The sequence below is a fragment of the Carassius auratus genome, chromosome 28 (genome assembly GCF_003368295.1).
Source record: "Carassius auratus strain Wakin chromosome 28, ASM336829v1, whole genome shotgun sequence".
Classification (NCBI taxonomy): domain Eukaryota; kingdom Metazoa; phylum Chordata; class Actinopteri; order Cypriniformes; family Cyprinidae; genus Carassius; species Carassius auratus.
The window spans coordinates 25,403,913-25,424,489 of NC_039270.1; the positions used below are offsets into that span (position 1 = coordinate 25,403,913).

Genomic DNA, 20,577 nt, shown 5'->3' on the forward strand with positions numbered 1-20,577 from the left:
GTTAAAATTCACGTGAATTTGACCCTTTTGGCCTTCCATATGTGCGCACACAGCCGGGGCTCTCTCGTACACGCCCTGTCAGGCGCAGCAGTCATTCTATTATACATCGCTCACCGATCGCCTTTGACAGCCGCCAGAAAACAAGATCAATGCAGAAAACCCCTGGATTGGTTATATAACGTTGGACAGAATGTTGATCCGGCCATCGCGTATATTCAGCGCACATAAGGTAAACGTTTTGCAAACGTTTTTAGAGAAATAAAAACAGGTCGACGAATTGATGCGCATATTTCGCGTCAACGTATTTTTTGCGTCGAGGTCATCCCAGCCCTAGTACCTGTTCATTTTTTTTGATAAAAATGACTAAATGTACACACTTTTACGATGTTTTTGGGACTCAAATTTTGAAAGTATTTTTTCTGAATTAGTGGTCCAACAGTTTAAGACTTTATAAAGCCGTGATAAGACTTTTTAATACTTTTTAAGGGTCTTAATTTTCCCAAAATTGATTTATCACCTTTTAATACTTTTCAAGACCCCGCGGATACCCTGTAAGTGAATTTTGATTTATTTTACCCAAATAAGTTATGAAGTTGTGAAGCCATATAATAAGTTACTGAAAGTTGCTCTTAGATTCTTTATAAAAGTCTCCTCTTAAAAAGTCCTACTTGTAACTATAATTTGTTTACACTCAAAACTTAAGGCTAGTTGTAGGAGCATTTATGAGAAGTTTTAAACATACAGACCCAGGTTATATTTTGAAGATAAAAGTTAAATTCTAAATAGATTAATTTATAACTCCACAGACTAAATTCACAGACTTTATACTGTGGTATTTTTGAAAAAAAGACAAGAGTAGGTAATCCTAAACTCAATAGGTAAAAATGGACAAATCAATAACAGCTCACTGGGCTTTAAAGATATAATCTACAACACACTTTCTTGTTTATGCTGTTATGTTTATTGAAAAATTGTCTGTTTGAACTGTTTCATTAAAGACTGAGAATGTTCCGCAGCAACATCCCCAATGATACCTCAGCCACAAGCAGGCGGCAAGCTGCAAGACAGAGCATCATTAGGCTATCTTTTATTGAAAACGGCAGTGAGCATCTGCTCACAACACAGCATAAGTGCTTAAGTGTAAAATCTTTGACATTTGTGATATTTGTATTTTTAAAGGTTAAAAAAAAAACATTCTTTAACAGGTACGGCACTTAAAAAAATAATTGTTCCCCTTTCAATGAATGAGAGGGCATTTCATCTGAAAATTAGAGAAACCTTTCCAACAATGGAAGAGGCGGAGATTGAAATCTGCAGAGTTGACAAGAGTCGAAGGATCTTACCAGTTCAGTTGAGCTCAGTTTGCCCTGCATCAATTAAAGCATGCCCAGAGTTTGGCAGGTCAGCAGTATATGTACGGTTAAAAGTAAGTATACGGAGTTACTGCATATGTTCAACATTTTGCCAATGGCGTTGTGCAGAACAGGACATATCTGTACTGTACTGTCTGTTTTGACAGGACACACCAAGACTGACGGGTATACAGCATGAGAACAATGAGGTAAACTGTGAGAGGCATACTAAAGTATCAAAATGTTTCTTTAGATATGCAGGGTTACTTATAACAATAATTTCAACATTAAACTTAAAAACACAAACATATCCCACAAAAGCAATATTGTTTTCTAAAAAGCTAATTATTGAAACAAATGTCAAAATATGTAAAGCTTAATTATCTGTATACTAATTCACTTAATGTTTCTTGATGGAATTATTTCAGTGGAACCGCAGAAACAATGCCAGGCATTCCAGGAACAAGTGACAGGGTAAGCTAGAATTATTCTCCTCATCATTAAATCATTAAATGTATTAAGGACAATCAAAATGTTTTAGACAAATTAAATAAACAAAACTTCTAACTAAGGTTTTACTAAAAACTGTGTTAAAGGGATAGTCCATCATTTTCATGAACAGAAAGATATTTGGAAGAATGCTTATAACCAAAGAGTTCTTGGACCTCATTGACTACCAAATTGCTTTATACGTTTCTTTGTTCTGTTGAACACAAAATAAGATATTTTGAAGAATGTAGGAAAGCAATTTTCCTACTATGTTAGTCAATAGGGGGCAAGAACTGTTTAGTTACAAGCATCCTTTCACATATCTTTATCTGTGGCCAATTTATACAGATTTGGAACAACTAGAGAGTAATTCATGACAGAATTTACATTCCTGGGTGATTTCTTTGTGTTAACCAAAAATCCTACAAAAATGGGCATGGCCCACACAGATCTTATCATCATAAAGTCAGTCAGAGGTGATGTAATAAAGGTTACAAAAAAAAATCAACCAACGGAGAGATTGTTACTGTAAAATGGTAAATGGTGAACTCCAAGATACCTGGAACAACATCTAATGCATCTCAAGTGCTTGTAGAGACCCCCTCTGGAATGCTGAGACAATCCTTGATCACTGGACCAACTGGGATAAATTTCATTATTAATATTCTTTGTTTTGGCTTATCGTTACATTCTTAAAAGTTATATTCTTTGCAGTACAATCAGTTGCTTGATACTGAATAAAACCAAGTTTAAATGTAAAAAAAACTCTAAATATGTTCATTATGTTTGCAGGAAAATCGGCGACGGCAGATGGAAACCTTGGAACAAAGGCGAAGACAGGTTTTTATTAATTTTTTGCTATTTTTACCACATTTTTTGTTACACTGACATATTTTTGTTTATTTTTTAAGAAAATAACTGAAAGGATGGAGCCAGAGCAAGGCATATTACTACAGTTTCAACCCTGATGGTTCCAGGAAAACAAGGAGATTTTTGGAGTCTCAACCAATTCAGGTATTTGATGTTGAATTATTTATGGTAAATAATGGACTTTTTCATTTTCACCATATATATGGTCTATATAATGAACTATATATCCGTTTGTAATGTTTGTGTAATTTTAAATCTGCACCAAGAATTCCCTGTATACCAGTGTGGTTTCGATGTAGCTGTGAGAGACATCCTCTGATAAAGATCTGGTGGGGAGACATGTAACGTGCAGTTCCTAGCTTGTGGTGGTTCCACTGATTAACGAACAGTTGAAGATCCCTGTTGATTCTGGGTATATACACATAATGCAATGCCCATAGATGCATTTCACTAGAGCTGTCAATTTTACCCTCACTCTCCAAAAGCAGGAACAAGGTGTAGTAAGTATTAGTGATGCCCCGCCAAACATCACCCCACAGTCTCTCAATCCTTTGATTGTGCGTGCTCCTTCCTCTCAGAGCACTTCCTCTGTTTGTGCCCCGGAAAATGTTCATAAAAAGACAGACTGCGTTGTTCTCACCTCCATTATCACATCGAACTCTAGAAAGTAGTCCGTGTTTTCCAATGGCCCCTACAAAACTATCAAAAACAGTGTTGCTCCGATTATTGTCAGAAGCCTTCAAGAAAACAACACGTCTGCTGTAACCATCAATTCCACCGTGTATGACAATTCGCCACCTTTAAAAAAAGGACATGAGGACAGGATTATTTGAAAAAACATACAGTAGCATATATAAAATTACAACATTATGTGACATACTGGCTGTCATCTGTACTACATTTACATTAATTAATTTAGCCACTTTCAGGAGCTACCATGTTACTAGGAGAATTAAAGCTGTACTAGATTTGTTTGTATTAGAACATATCTGTGATATCACAGGAATATACTTCAAAAAGACTCTAACATATCTTAATAAGTAATAAAAGCCAAAAATATGTAAAATGTATTTTAGGTTTTAACACATGCTATTTTATCTCTGTAAAATAAGAGAAAAAAATAATTAATACCTGATTAACTTGTGGTTGCCATCCAAATGCCATAAGGAGTTTGGGCCTGCAACTTGATAAATTCTTCGGTGTAGTCTGCGCGTGGTGAGCCTCTGGGCTGCTCCTATTGGATTGGTCCTGATCAAACTTTGTCGCACTCTGCGCCGCTGCACTACAATCCCCTGACCTGCCAGACGAGCTCTCACTGCTTCTGCCCCAAGCTCATCGTTGCCTCCAACTACTTCTCTGACCAGGTTATCAAGATCAGAGTCTGATAGATTGCTGTATCTGTCTCTAAGTGAAATGTTGTACTTCCTGTTAACAGAAAAAAGCACATTAGAGACACAATGGAATATTTTTTTTGTTAAATATCAAGTGAATAATGTACCCAATCCAACTCAAATACAAGGGTAGCATCTTTTACATCTGAGAAAAGTAACCTCACCTTAAACGTCGCTTTACAGTTCGTTTGGAGACTCCCAAGATTTCGCCCATCTGTTTTGTTGAAAAATTATATTCCAGCAGAAAACGCAACTGCTCCTGTGTAATGGAATATTGTGGTTGACCAGAGAAACCCCTCACCAATGGAGCACTGTAAGCCTGGGGAACTAAAGTTAACAGAAGAATAAAATGAATTATAACAAAAAGCATTATATTAAAATTACAGTCAATCTGACTATTTAGAGCATACCTTGCGGTTGAGGCAATGTTTCAAGAATATCCATGAAATCAGACAGACTATTCAGGATACTATTTGCCGTTTCTGGATCAAGTAGTCACACTCTAGACCATGCCACACTTCTGGCCCATGGTTCTTGCACCATTTTAAAAGTAAAATTTAATGCTTTTTAAGACCTTTTTAAGACCTCAACAAATATAATTTAAGACCCAAAAATTTCATAATTTCTTTGGAACAGGCTACTCAATTTATTGCCTCCTACAATAGAAATCAAAAGTTTTCCATTTGGTATCAATTATGTGCAATGGTATCAATTATGTGCAATGTGTAAACTCGGTAAGTAAAAAAAAAAAAATACTTTTCTTTGAGACCTTTTTATTTTCTTTTTTTTGTTCCTTTGTGATGTAGAACAGAGAGAACGTAACATAGATAAACTGGATTACACTAAACAACACAATGCCTTGTATGAAGGAACCATGTAGAATAGAATCCTGAAAATAAGATCAATAATGAAAGTCCTCAAAACAGCCTTTCACAAGCCAAAAAGTTGACAAATAATCTACAGAATTGTTAGAAAACACAAATGTTATTACATGACTTTTAATGAGAGAAACCCTTTGTTTTGTAACATCCCAAATTCTCCTCAAGACATGTGTCATAACTCTGCTGCTCTTTTCTCAATTTTATGGTCTAGGTCCACCAACTCTTTTCTCTTTTCCTTGCATCTTTTTCTCATGGAATTAGATTTAGTCATAAGTTCTGCCATCTTGGTCCCTGCTGTATTCTGCATCTCTATTTACAGCTCATTAACCCTTAAGTGAATGTTTACTGTTGCTATGGCATTAAGTGACACATATTTAAACTATAAACCACATATACCAGTTATACCCCTTAAACTCTGAGCTAAGTGTTGTTACCTGTTAGATTGTAAACGTGACCATAGACCTGTGACCTGACTGGAGCACATAACCAGTCCTCTGCCCGGAGTGGGAACACTGAGCACCGGGGGAGTGTTGGCGTTTACACCGCTAGCATATGAGCTTTAAACCGCACTAACATTACATCACACTTAGTATGAATAATAGTATGCGATTTCAAACACAATCGTAACGTTACTTACATTGAAATGACCCAACATGTCCTCGGCTCTGGAGTGACCCATGAACACCGACCCATAGTAGCGGGAGATGACGTAGTGTGTGCTAGTCTCATCATCAGTAGTCCAGAATCGCAAATGAAGGTCCATTTGTTTGTTCTTTGTCGTTTTATTCAAACTTTCGTCAAACATGACGACATATGGCTTCTCACTAACGCTGCATGATAGCTCCTTCATGATGAATGAATCGATGCCATATTTGGCGACATATGCAGTTTTGTTTTCACCACAGGTGAATGACTTGGCAAGCTGCGAATCGGGGAACATGGCAGCAAAGATGTCACGTATGTCCTCGTTAGATTTAAATGAATTGTGCCTCGTCACAGTATGGAGAACCCACAGTACCTCTGCCTTTTGGGTATCAGGTGGTGAAATGAAACTTGTTATAGCCGACTGTGAGGTGGCGTCTAAACTAGTAACATCGTTAGGTCGAGCTGCAAACAATGCAGGGATTGACCTGGACCCGCTATGACTAGCTGCTGCAACGTACCGCTGGTGCTTTCCTCCTTTCATGTGCGACTCGACGGATTTGAGCACCATGGTCCCTAACGAAAAGGTCTTTTTGCAGAATTTACACATTGCCTCATTGTTATTTTCAGCCGGCGCCAACCACCTCCTAAACGAATCCTCTTCCATCCACTTGTCATTAAATTTACACTTTCCCATCTTTGCATTTTGAACCTAACCTCGACAACCGCGTAATGGCAGCACGCAGGCGCAGACCGACGTCAGCGTCTGTAAGCCAACCTACCGTAATAAGCTAATAAATCACGGAGACTGTCATTTCACACCTGTTTCACACATACTAAATTGATCAACTATTAGATGTTTTATGGTGGACCACTGTGCTTCCCTATCATCATTAAGCACACCGGCTGAAAATGTAATACCTACAGCAACTTTACGGTAAATTTAAGACATTTTAAGACCTTAATTTCCCGGATTTTAATTTAAGACATTTTAAGACTTTTTAAGGACCCGCGGGAACCCTGTGGCCATTGTCTGCATTCTGTAATTCATAAACATAACTAGTTGTAGTAAAACTTGCAATCTTTATGTTGGCTTGAGAAAGAGAGAGAGGGAGACAGAGATCAAAACCAGGAAATAACCATGCAATAAAATGTATGTGTTTTAAACATGGTTTCTGAAGCTAAAGTGTTCTGTGACAGTACAAATTACCATGCAGCATGCAAATACACAGTAACGTTAATACAGTTTTTAAACTTGGCTTCTTGTCCCCAGTTTATGGTAACACAGATCGTTTAACATAATTTTGACATAAAAAACACTGGGTCTCATTCACTAATTTTTGTGTACAATTTTGTGTACAACACGTGCGTATGCAGATGAGCTTGTTCTTAAACTCGTTCTTCTGTTAGTGAATTTGGAGTCTTCTAAATGAGCGCCCGCGTGCACGAGGTCAGTAATTAGCATAATTCACGCCCAAACCAGCTCCATATAAGGGCTTTCCACAACGAGGCACTTGTACAGAGAAAGATAATTATGGCACCGAAAAACAAAAGACAAAGAAAAATAACTTTAACGATAATGAACGTGAGGTTTTGCTGTCGGAGGTGGAAGCCAGGAAAATTTTTTATTTATAAGTGTATCCACTGGCATAACGGGCACAGGTAAAAAAGAAGCATCCCAGCCGGCACATGACCGACCTTCAACGTTGAAATATGGTTGAAATAAGGTCAGTTGTGGTTTCAACGTTGAAACAACGTTGATTCAACGTTTAAAGCTGAATGGTTGAAAAACATCCACCACATGACCAACTTTCAACGTTGAAATATGGCTGAAATAAGGTCAGTTGTTTTAATGAAACAACGTTAAAAATGTTTAATGCTAAATGGTAGAAAAAGGTTAACAAGCTTTTAAATTATTTATATTAAATTATTTAAATTAATTATTTTAATAGCATTTTAAAATATTTTAGTCATGATACCTATTCTAAAATCTAAAGGTATATGTTAAATATTATCATCATTAACAACAATAAAACTATATACATTTCGCTGCTTTATCACACTGAAACAACTCCCATTGGTAGTTTTATTTTATTACTTCTATCATGATTGGTTAATCTGGCTGTCATTCAGGAAACTGGACAATGAATCGGTTCGCGCCTTTCTACATTTAAAAATATGACCGTTATTGTCGTCTTTCTGTGAGTGAGGCGGCTAACTGTGAGCTGCAGCTCGTTAACTGACTGCTCTATCGGTCCCGAATTATTTCATATTTGCCTGTACATTTTTTATTTATTTTGAGTCGTGACATGTCAATGGAGAACAAAAACCGTGAACACAAGAAGGGTCAGGTGTTCTGCGAGGTCCTGAAAACATCCTGGCAAAATGAGGTAAGAAAATAGCTAACGTTATCTTTATTATCTTTTGAAAATAGTAAAGTATTACCAGAGTTTACAAATGGGTAGTTTAAAGGACATGTAACCTGCAGATAAATAAATACCCGTGTGTCTATTTTTGCATTGCTTTATCATAGATGATCAAGTTAGGTGCTCACCTAATGTGTTGCTGGTAAGAGAGATTTAGAGATGGTTTAGAGATTTTCCCATATTTTCCTGATATGTATCCCATGCATTAGGTGTGTTATATATGTTTGTATTCTTATAATAGTTTCAAAGTGTTTTCTGCAACATATAAGTGCAAATGTCGGTATTTAAATAATATAATTTTAATGAATTAATGAAAATGAATAAATAAAAGGATTGTTTAAAGCCATGGTTCTCAAAGTGTCAGGCCCCCTCTAGTTGTTATGCAGGTGAATCACTAAATTAAACTAATTAATGTTAATATATTTTAACTTAATCTTTGAGTAAGTTTTTTTTTTTTTGCACATTTAAGTATGTTAGAGTTAAAGTACAGTAAAGTTTTGTGACTTTTGTTACATAATTACATTTAAAATTACATTTTAATTTAAACTTTATTTTTATTTACCTGTGTATGTAAGCACAGTTGTAGTGTTAATGTTCAAACATGGTAAAGTGTCTGACTACAATAAATATTCTTATTAGAATAAAACTATAATAGTTTGGCCTACTACGCTGCTGAAATGTAATGTTGGTCATTATGGTGCAACTTAATATTTAATAACAAATATTTTCTGAAGTGGTACTTGGTATAAAAAGTTTGAGAACCAGTGGTTTAAAGAAATGGTATAATATGAAATCCTGCTTTTAAAGAACTTTTCAGTAAACCATTTCTTCTTTCCCCTTGTAGAGTCATCAAGGATCCAGCTTGTTCTTGAAACATTGGTAAGAAATTGTTCATCTGCTACATTGCACTGTCACTTCTGCTAGAGATGCTTTGACCTTTTGTGATAGGTTTTGATTGTGCTTAGTTTAATAAAAATTTACTGAATTAGATTTTATTTGTTTTACTACACTGTATTACTAGTGTTTTGATTAAAACAGTGTAACTGGGGCTCTGAAAACACTGCTTGTGAATAATTTGTTAATATTGTAAATTTTCATCTGAATACATTAAATAAGTGTTTAATGAATAGTGTTGTCCACTTTGTTTCCAACATCACTGTTACTGAACTGTAAAGTGAAAATATTGTGTGATTTATTTTGCATTCAGTTTTCAGTTAAATATATTTGACAATATCAAAGTTATTGTGAAACATTGTGGACATACCTAAACAAACTGGTTAAATCTTATGTTCCCTCCAGAAGTTTGCCCTCTGCAAGTGAACGACTCCTTGTGGTGCCATCCCAAAGAGGTTCATAATCACTCTCACGGACCTTTTCCTGGACTGTGCCCAGCTGGTGGAATGACCTCCCAATCTCAATCCGAACTGCTGAGTCTTTACTCATTTTCAAGAAACATTTTAAGACTCATCTTTTTCACCAGAACTTAACCAACTAATACTAGCACTTTTCCTTCTTTTCTTGTCTTTCATATAAAAAAAAATAAAAAATAAAAAAAACCTGGCTATGCGTTCTGTACTAGACTAACTGAGACTTGTCATGGCACTTGTATACTGTTGTTGTTCGCTTGTACACCTGACTGCTTCTGTTCTTCTCATTTGTAAGTCGCTTTGGATAAAAGCGTCTGTTAAATGATTAAATGTAAATGTTTATACAGGACGGTACAGAAAGTGCACAAGTGGGAGAGAGTGGAGGGGACGGCGTCAGAAAGGACCTAGCGCTGGGACACTTTCAAGGATCACCCGAAGCACAACCACACTGTATACACTAAGGCTGCTGGTTCTAACATTTTAGAGTGCCCTGCGGTAGAAATCTCATTCTGCATGCCCCACGGTAAAGAAGACACAGTCCGGGGGGGTTCCCATTAGAAATCAACTGGTGGAAGGTTCCCTTCTCGAACTGTTCAACACATTTTCACTGCACAAATGTACACAACTCTTGTAATGAGACACATTACTAAAACATGTTTTTGACAGAAACTGTAGGTTTGCACCAAAATAAAAGATCCACTGGTTTCAGTCATAAAGGTACAAGGGTTTGTCTTGTAAGTGCTGAAAATAATATGCATTTTTGTGCCGAATTATTTTACAAAAACCTTTAAATATTATTGTATTTGGATTGTTCTACTACATGTTTTTAGCATTACCTCCCTGCATACTCTGCATAATAAAGTGTGGGATTATTTTCATCTGTTTTATACAGTATGTTTCCAAAATTTAACTGCTGTTTGATAATTTTGAGCATGTGGTAGTTTATTGAAGTTGTTTGTAAAGCCATCGCTGCCAGTCATTAGATTTTTAGCCTTGCATGTACATTGTTGATCTAAATGCCAACTAGGATCTAGGTGTATTTATATACGAGGTACGACGGGGAAACAACGTCGTGTTATCAACGCTGATTAACTTTTCAAGATCAACACCTCATTCATCTTTCATCCCAGGGCTGCAGCACGACCCTAATTCACCCATAATGCAGGTAAGACGGTGAAACAGCGTCGCGATTTCAACGGTGAATCCACGTCGTGATTTCAACGTTGATCCAATTTGCAAAATCGAAAGGTTTTTCAACGTTGATTCAACCATGGTACCTGACGTTGTTTCAACGTTGAATCAACGTTGAAATGCCGGCTGGGATGGGTTATAACACAGGCTTTGAGATAAGGTGGTATAGGGTGAGAGCAGTTGGTGATGTGGCTTAGGTGTGGTTCCAGTGAGTTGCATAAATCAACGAGGACTTCTCTGGGCAACCTAAAGCGACTGAACAGCCATTCGTCACTCTCCGCGAACATATCTGTGCACTCTCTAAAGACGCGCTCTCTCCTTAGAGCACGCGCCGCGATGTCTTCTAGCAGTACCAAGTGTGCCATGCCTCTAAACACAAGATGAGACACCTTAATCACCGTTTATATAAGGATAGATCAGGTGATTGTTGTTTGGACCTCTAATATATATATATATATATATATATAAAATTTGAACTGTAATTATAATTGATTAATAACATCTAATTATATAGGGTTCTTAACACATGCTTATAAGGCCCCGTTTGTACATGATTATTGCGTACGAGTGGTATAAGTTGTTCTTGAATCTTTTCGTACATTTAGGATAAATTTTAGTATGAAAGTTTTTGATGAATCATGATTTATTCGTGAAAACGTCCGTATGCACATTTCACGCAAAAATCTGTGCCTACGCATATTTAGTGAATGAGACCCACTGTTGTTGTAAGGCATGGCATTTATCTTCTATTATTTCATTTAGCATTTCAAGTTGCTAGAAGTCAGCCATCTTGTAAATGTAATATGTTTTGGACATACCTGGTTATGATGATATTCAAATCATCCTCCGTGTTATAAGAGGATGCCAACTGAACGCACTCTGTAAAAGTTCTTTGACAGTTTAATAAAAAATTTCTAAGAGCCATCGTAGAGAGCAATCCAGTACAAATGGGATGAGATGCCACAGCATGACACAGCACCGACATCACAACCAACGTATAAATGCATCATTGACTCTAAAGTTTTACGCTTGCCTATGTACATGCCAACGTAAAATTATGATCTCATTCACGAACAAATGTTACGTGTGACGTTTGCATAGGTATTTGCTTACCTAACAGCACATCATCCCTCATGGAAAGAAATGTTATCTGATGTTTATATATGTATACAGCAACGTGCCATCGCATCACAAATGCAAAAGAAACCAAGTAGGTATCGCTGCAGCCCGGAGACCTCCAAGTGGGAGGAGCTTTTGCCGCAAGTGGGCTGGACTTCACGGAGAGCTCCAAGTGGGAGGGACTTTTGCCGCTAGTGGGCGGGATTTTACAAATGGGCGGGGTTTAAGCGGAAATTTCACATTGCGTCTTTGCCGGGGTGCGCGCGAATGAGGATGGCATAAAGAAGCGATACTAATGAAAAACAGATTTATTGTTCTTCATTGTAGTTTAAATTTTATTAACAAGGGGTTATATAATTTTGTGACAACTGCAAACATACAAGTATATTAAATTATATTAATTTTATAATTATATCAGTATCAAGAAAATGAATGAGTAATTTAGAGCAATAAAATGTTTACTGTATGTGAATGTTTTTCTTTGATGCAAGTTTGAAATCTGAGGGAGAATTATATTGTTTAGATTGTTACAACCCCCTTGGCTCTAGGTGAAACAACATTACAAAAGGCCACACGTGGAAGTACATTTTACAAATAAACATTTAATTTAAAAAAAGAAAACAAATCTAAATAGTAATACAAGAGTTAATAATAATAAAAAAAAAACATTCCAAGACTTAAGAGGAAAATATTATTGGTACCAAAGTCCAATTTAAGACACTCATTTCCCCATCTCCTTTTTATCACCAACTCAATCACAGGTAACGCTCCAAACCATTAAAAATTCAAGTTTTATTTGTTATATGACATGCAAAAAGCAGTGAAATGTAGGTCTGGCATACTCTTTTTAGACTGTGCAAAAAAAATAAGTAAGAGAAAATTAAATACAAATAATGAAACAACAGGAAAAAAATACGTTTTTTTTTTTTTGGAGATAATTAAATACAAATAATGAAACATTCACAATATACTGTATTACTACACAGATGATTTGTAGAGGTGCTACACAGAAACTGCTACACAGATAATGTGCAGAGATGTACACAATGTGCAGTGAGGATGAAATACCTAGTTAGGTTGTCAAAAAAGCGCAGTGTGCAGAGAGTTATTGGGTAGCCCTAAACAACCAGTCTATAAAGTTCAGTGTGTTTAATGTCCATGTTTAGTAGTCTGATAACATGAGGGAAGAAACTCCTCCTGAGCCTCTCCATCTTTGCCATCAGACTGCAGAAGGGTCTGCCTGACTGTAGCAGATGGGTTGGTGGGGTCTTTAAGGATCTTAACAGCCCTAGATTTACATCTCCTGGTTTGGATGTCTTGCAGAGAGGGGAGAGATGTTCTGGACATGTGCTCTGCTACTCTTTGCAGGGCATTTGAAGGTATTGAAGATGCTCACTCTCTCCACTGTGGTCCCGTTAATGATGATTAGATCCGCTGCTGCCTCAAATAGAAAAGAGTTATTGTAAAATATTATTACAATTTACAATATGAATGTTTCTACTGCATTTCTGAACAAATAAATGAAGGGCTGGTGAGCATCAGACTTCAAAACCATAACAAAATCTGTCCAACCCCAAAAAGTCCTGTAGAACAGATATTTAAGGAACCTGAGGTTTTAACCAGCTTGATTTGTATCAGCATTGGAACACTTTGCTGCTGCTTTCACTCCAATGCTATGGATTATATTTTTAATGGAATGAAGTGTCATTAGTCACTAAACATTCAGTCCAATGACATCGTAAAATAATTCACTGTTGACAAGTTAACATTAACTAAAGTACAATGCACATTTATGTAAGACGTCCACAGAATGTAATGTCATTTACATTCCAACATTTGTCCTTTAGGACAGTCTCTGACCATACCCCTGGAGCAATTTTAGGGACAAGCGCTGTTGCAAATGTCCACCTTTAAAGTATGAACATATTTTATCCACACAAAGACCCACATACACACACACATTAGTCAAAAATCTTCAGAAAAAATAAATTACACATCTTGATGCATAGAAAGAACAAAAACAAGTTTACAGGAAAGTGATCCTTTGGGTTTGCAGAGAGAGACGGTAACCAGGTCACTGAAATATAACTTTTGGCCACCCAGACTTGAACTCTCTGTAACACAAAGTTTACACATAATGTTTTTGTTTGTTTGTGTTTCCTACAATGTCAAAATTAATTCTACACCTGTTGATATGTAATGCATGGTAGTGGACACTGCAGTTATCCTCATATATCCACTCTGTTATGATTATTAAATTGAAAAATGAATTTGGTAATTAAACCAAATATTTCAATTGCATTACATTATATGGATTAACGTTACACGTAAAAATAGATAACATTTTAAAATTGTTTTGAAACAATGACCAGCTTTGTTAAAGTCAAGCATTATCAGTTAGGAGTTTTAACTATTATAGAACACTGTACTAAATCTATTAATAGTTATTGATCGCTTAAATATCAGTGCAGTTATAATACATAGGTCTGCATATTTTACGTAACGTTAGTAACAATAGCCTACCTGCTTAAAGTCTTCAGTGTCCGTAATCTGCAGCGTAAATGTATTGCAGAAATATTTAGCACAAAAGGGTAACAGACACAATGAAGATGTAATTTATCTGTGCTGCTAATGCTGTCTTAACGTGCTCTTGGAATAATCGTAAATATGAGTTTTGAAGGTAAAAAATTGCACATGAATGTCCTCTCATTTTCAAACTTGAATGCAATGAGCTTGTAATCATGATTTAACTACGTCAAGACTAAAACATCAACCGCCAAGATACTGCACTTTTTCGCAACTTGTAATACGTTGTACAAGTCTAAACTTACCCCTTCAAACTCCTCTTTCTTGACGCTGAAAAGCCTTGGGAAGTTGACGTCGTCTTTTTTTTTTTTTTTGGTGGTGGTGGTGGTGGGGGGGGGGGATTCGCAGCGTGCATTAACCCCATGACATTAAATAAACCAATCAAAAGGCTCTGGAGGTTTGTACAGCCCACTTGGAGCTGAAGTCCCACCCATTTGGAGCTGACCCGCCCATTTGGAGCTGGCTCCGACCTCCGTTATACCTATCTCAAAGAAACTGACGCATTAACACGACCAGAATGTGCGTGTTTACACATACAAAAGAAACACGTAAAAAATTACAGCGTTAATGCGAACAAACAGTGCGTGTTGACGCAGTCAAAAATCATGCGTTTCGTTTAAAGAATATTGGCACCGTCGGTGTTCCATAGTATACACGTTTGTTATCTGTCATGCTTGTCAGTCTTGTCTCCGCAATAATCATTTCAAGCGCCATATGCTTGCGCTGTCCGCCACTCCTCCACACGCGCATGCTGAGTCACTCCTCCCGCTGACTCTTGTTGGTGGACTGCCCAGCACGATCAGTGGCAGAGGATTTGACCAGTTTCACTTAAGAAACTATTAAGAATGAAAGTGGATCACTTACTGTTTCTGGACTTATCCATGCTCTTCTTTTCTTTGCTTTATTAACTTGAAGATAGCTGTAATATTTTCATCAAAAACACATACTGTACACTACCACTGAAAGGTTTGTGAACCGTAAGAGTTTGAATGTTTTTGAGTTTCTTCTGCTCAGCAAGCCTGCATTTATTTGACTCAAAATACAAAAAATCATTACTTTTTTATATTTAAAAATAACTGCTTCCTTTTTAAAGAGCCAGTAAGATGAAAATTCTAAGCTTCCTATCACTGTTTATAAGTCCTGTACAATAGGTTTAAATCTATCCAAGGTTAAAAAACATTGTCATTTTGTCAAAATATCATTTTAAAATTACCTCAATTCTCAGAGATCCCCAAACGGTTCGCGCAAAGCTGTTCAAAAGATTCAGTTTCCTTAAACCCCACCTTTCGGTAGCATACTGTGTTCTGATTGGTCAACTAACATAGTCAGTTTTGATTGGTTGTTCTGCACACAACTTCACGGTAAACAATGCGTTAGCATCTTTTTGGGGTGAATTATGTCTTATTCCTCTCATCGCGAAGCAAACAGTCAAATAAAAAACTTGAACAGTCTCGCTGCTTTTTCTTCTGTGTGTGCGTATTCAAGCCGCGCGCTTCAGTTTGAATCTGAATAGTGCATTCAGCACGGGGGCGTGGTCACATTAGATATAATGAAGGGAGACGTGAAAAACGGACATTGCGTTGTTTTCATATGGATTACTTTATCACAGAATATCTGTTAACAGCACTTGTTACATTTCATTTTAATGACGTGTTTGTAAATGAAGATCAGCACAGACAAAGGCTGCAGACAGCATAAAAGTGCTAGCTTTTTCCATTTTCCCCCCAGCAAATAATTGACTAAATAATTGACTGTAGTATAACTCTGACAGCAATTAAACAACACGAGTGCTATAATGTGATTGGTTTTCACAAGTGCTACAATGTGGCTTGTTTAATGTGACTGGTTTTCACAAGTGCTATAATGTGGCTGGTTTAATGTGACTGGTTTCCACAAGTGCTATAATGTGATTGGTTTTCACGAGTGCTATAATGCGACTGGTTTTCACAAGTGCTATAATGCGACTGATTTTCACGAGTGCTATAATGCGACTGGTTTTCACGAGTGCTATAATGCGACTGGTTTTCACGAGTGCTATAATGCGACTGGTTTTCACGAAGCTATAATGCGACTGGTTTTTCATGAGTGCTATAATGTGACTGGTTTTCACGAAGCTATAATGCGACTAGTTTTCAAGAGTGCTATAATGCGACTGGTTTTCACGAGTGCTATAATGTGATTGGTTTTCACGAGTGCTATAATACGACTGGTTTTCATGAGTGCTCTAAAGCAACTGGTTTTCACGAGTGCTATAATGCGACTGGTTTTCACGAGTGCTATAATGCGACTGGTTTTCACGAGTGCTATTATGTGACTGGTTTTCACGAATCTATAATGCGACTGGTTTTCACGAGTGCTATAATGCGACTGGTTTTCACGAGTGCTATAATGCGACTGGTTTTCACGAGTGCTATAATGTGACTGGTTTTCATGAGTGCTATAATGTGACTGGTTTCACAAGTGCTATAATGCGACTGGTTTTCATGAGTGCTATAATGTGGCTGGTTTAATGTGACTGGTTTTCATGAGTGCTATAATGCGACTGGATTTCACGAGTGCTATAATGTGATTGGTTTTCACAAGGGTTATAATGTGACTGGTTTACACAAGTGCTATAATGTGGCTGGTTTAATGTGACTGGTTTTCACGAGTGCTATAATGTCACTGGATTTCACGAGTGCTATAATGTGATTGGTTTTCACAAGGGTTATAATGTGACTGGTTTACACCAGTGCTATAATATGGCTGGTTTTATGTGACTGGTTTACACAAGTGCTATAATGCGACTGGTTTTCACGAGTGCTATAATGTGATTGGTTTTCATGAGTGCTATAATGTGACTGGTTTTCATGAGTGCTAAAATGTGGCTGATTTAATGTGACTGGTTTTCACGAGTGCTATAATGCGACTCGTTTTAACAAGTGCTATAGTGCGACTGGTTTACAGAAGTGCTATAATGTGGCTGGTTTAATGTGACTGGTTTTCATGAGTGCTATGATGTGATTGGTTTACATGAGTGCTATAATGCGACTGGTTTTCAGGAGCGCTATAATGTGGCTGGTTTAATGTGACTGGTTTTCACGAGTGCTATAATGTGACTAATTTTCACGAGTGCTATAATGCGACTCGTTTTAACAAGTGCTATAATGCGACTGGTTTTCACAAGTGCTATAATGTGACTGGTTTTCACGAGTGCTATAATGCGACTGGTTTTCACGAGTGCTATAATGCGACTGGTTTTCACGAGTGCTATAATGCGACTGGTTTTCACGAGTGCTATAATGTGACTGGTTTTCATGAGTGCTATAATGTGACTGGTTTTCACAAGTGCTATAATGCGACTGGTTTTCATGAGTGCTATAATGTGGCTGGTTTAATGTGACTGGTTTTCATGAGTGCTATAATGCGACTGGATTTCACGAGTGCTATAATGTGATTGGTTTTCACAAGGGTTATAATGTGACTGGTTTACACAAGTGCTATAATGTGGCTGGTTTAATGTGACTGGTTTTCACGAGTGCTATAATGTCACTGGATTTCACGAGTGCTATAATGTGATTGGTTTTCACAAGGGTTATAATGTGACTGGTTTACACCAGTGCTATAATATGGCTGGTTTTATGTGACTGGTTTACACAAGTGCTATAATGCGACTGGTTTTCACGAGTGCTATAATGTGATTGGTTTTCATGAGTGCTATAATGTGACTGGTTTTCATGAGTGCTAAAATGTGGCTGATCTAATGTGACTGGTTTTCACGAGTGCTATAATGCGACTCGTTTTAACAAGTGCTATAGTGCGACTGGTTTAAAGAAGTGCTATAATGTGGCTGGTTTAATGTGACTGGTTTTCATGAGTGCTATGATGTGATTGGTTTACATGAGTGCTATAATGCGACTGGTTTTCAGGAGCGCTATAATGTGGCTGGTTTAATGTGACTGGTTTTCACGAGTGCTATAATGTGACTAATTTTCACGAGTGCTATAATGCGACTGGTTTTCACAAGTGCTATAATGCAAATGGTTTTTACGAGTGCTATAATGTGACTGGTTTTCATGAGTGCTATAATGTGACTGGTTTACAAGAGTGCTATAATGCGATTGGATTTCATGATTGCTATAATGCGATTGGTTTTCATGAGTGCTATAATGCGATTGGATTTCACGAGTGCTATAATGCGACTGGTTTTCACGAGTGCTATAATGCGACTGGTTTTCACGAGTGCTATGATGTGGCTGGTTTAATGTGACGGGTTTTCACTAGTGCTATAATGTGACAGGTATTCACGAGTGCTATAATGCGACTGGTTTTCACAAGTGCTATAATGTGACTGGTTTTCATGAGTGCTATAATGTGACTGGTTTACAAGAGTGCTATAATGCGACTGGTTTTCACGAGCGCTATAATATGACTGGTTAACATGAGTGCTATAATTCGACTGGTTTTCATGAGTGCTATAATGCGATTGGATTTCATGAGTGCTATAATGCATTTGGATTTCATGAGTGCTATAATGCAATTGGTTTTCACGAGTGCTATAATGCGACTGGTTTCACGAGTGCTATAATGTGGCTGGTTTAATGTGACGGGTTTTCACGAGTGCTATAATGTGACTGGTTTTCACGAGTGCTATAATGCGACTGGTTTTCACAAGTGCTATAATGCGACTGGTTTTCACGAGTGCTATACTGCGACTGGTTTTCACGAGTGCTATAATATGACTGGTTAACACTAGTGCTATAATTCGACTGGTTTTCATCAGTGCTATAATGCGATAGGATTTCATGAGTGCTATAATGCGATTGGTTTTCACGAGTGCTATAATATGACTGGTTTTCACGAGTGCTATAATTCGACTGGTTTTCATGAGTGCTATAATGCGATTGGATTTCATGAGTGCTATAATGTGATTGGTTTTCACGAGTGCTATAATGCGACTGGTTTTCACGAGTGCTATAATGCGACTGGTTAACACGAGTGCTATAATTCGACTGGTTTTCATGAGTGCTATAATGCGATTGGTTTTCACGAGTGCTATAATGTGATTTGTTTTCACAAGTGCTATAACGTGACTGGTTTACACGAGTGCTATATTGTGGCTGGTTTAATGTCACTTGTTTACACAAGTGCTATAATGTGGCTGGTTTAATTTGACTGGTTTTCACGAGTGCTATAATGCGACTGGTTTTCACGAGTGCTATAATGTGGCTGGTTTAATGCGACTGGTTTTCACGAGTGCTATAATGTGACTGGTTTTCATGAGTGCTATAATGTGACTGCGTTTCACAAGTGCCATAATGCAAATGGTTTTCACGAGTGCTATAATGTGACTGGTTTTCATGAGTGCTATAATGTGACTGGTTTACAAGAGTGCTATAATGCGACTGGTTTTCATGAGTGCTATAATATGACTGGTTAACACGAGTGCTATAATTCGACTGGTTTTCATGAGTGCTATAATGCGATTGGTTTTCATGAGTGCTATAATGTGACTGGTTTTCACGAGTGCTACAATGCGACTGGTTTTCACAAGTGCTATAATGCGACTGGTTTTCACGAGTGCTATAATGCAACTGGTTTTCACGAGTGCTATAGTGCGACTGGGTTACACGAGTGCTATAATGTGACTGGTTTCATGTGACTGTTTTTCACGAATGCTATAAAGTGACTGGTTTTCACGAGTGCTATAATGCGACTGGTTTTCACGAGTGCTATAATGTGATTGGTTTTCACAAGAGCTATAATGTGACTGGTTTACACGAGTGCTATAATGTGGCTGTTTTAATGTCACTGGTTTACACAAGTGCTTTAATGCGACTGGTTTAATTTGACTGGTTTTCACGAGTGATATAATGCGACTGGTTTTCACGAGTGCTATAATGTGGCTGGTTTAATGCGACTGGTTTACACGAGTGCTATAATGTGACTGGTTTTCACGAGTGCTATAATGTGACTTGTTTTCATGAGTGCTATAATGTGACTGCTTTTCACAAGTGCCATAATGCAAATGGTTTTCACGAGTGCTATAATGTGACTGGTTTTCATGAGTGCTATGTGACTGGCTTACAAGAGTGCTATAATGCGACTGGTTTTCATGAGTGCTATAATATGACTGGTTAACACGAGTGCTATAATTCGACTGGTTTTCATGAGTGTTATAATGCATTTGGATTTCATGAGTGCTATAATGCGATTGGTTTTCACGAGTGCTATAATGTGACTGGTTTTCACGAGTGCTACAATGCGACTGGTTTTCACAAGTG

At 37.3% G+C, this 20,577-nt stretch overlaps 1 protein-coding gene across 2 annotated transcripts; it reads right to left on the reverse strand.

The window, feature by feature from the left end:
- Positions 1-893: 893 nt before the first annotated feature.
- On the reverse strand, positions 894-12,099 carry LOC113047310 (uncharacterized). Of its 2 annotated transcripts, XM_026208671.1 has the most exons (5): positions 11,723-12,099; positions 4,267-4,429; positions 3,843-4,136; positions 3,352-3,509; positions 894-3,037 (listed from the first exon to the last, which is right to left on the reverse strand). In XM_026208671.1, the coding sequence occupies exons 1-5, from the start codon at positions 11,796-11,798 to the stop codon at positions 2,931-2,933; spliced, it is 798 nt and encodes a 265-aa protein (XP_026064456.1). In that variant the 5' UTR covers positions 11,799-12,099; the 3' UTR covers positions 894-2,930. The 2 variants fall into 2 exon arrangements, with proteins under 2 accessions (XP_026064456.1, XP_026064455.1); XM_026208670.1 differs by having other exon boundaries at positions 905-3,509.
- Between the last annotated feature and the right edge of the window lie 8,478 nt (positions 12,100-20,577).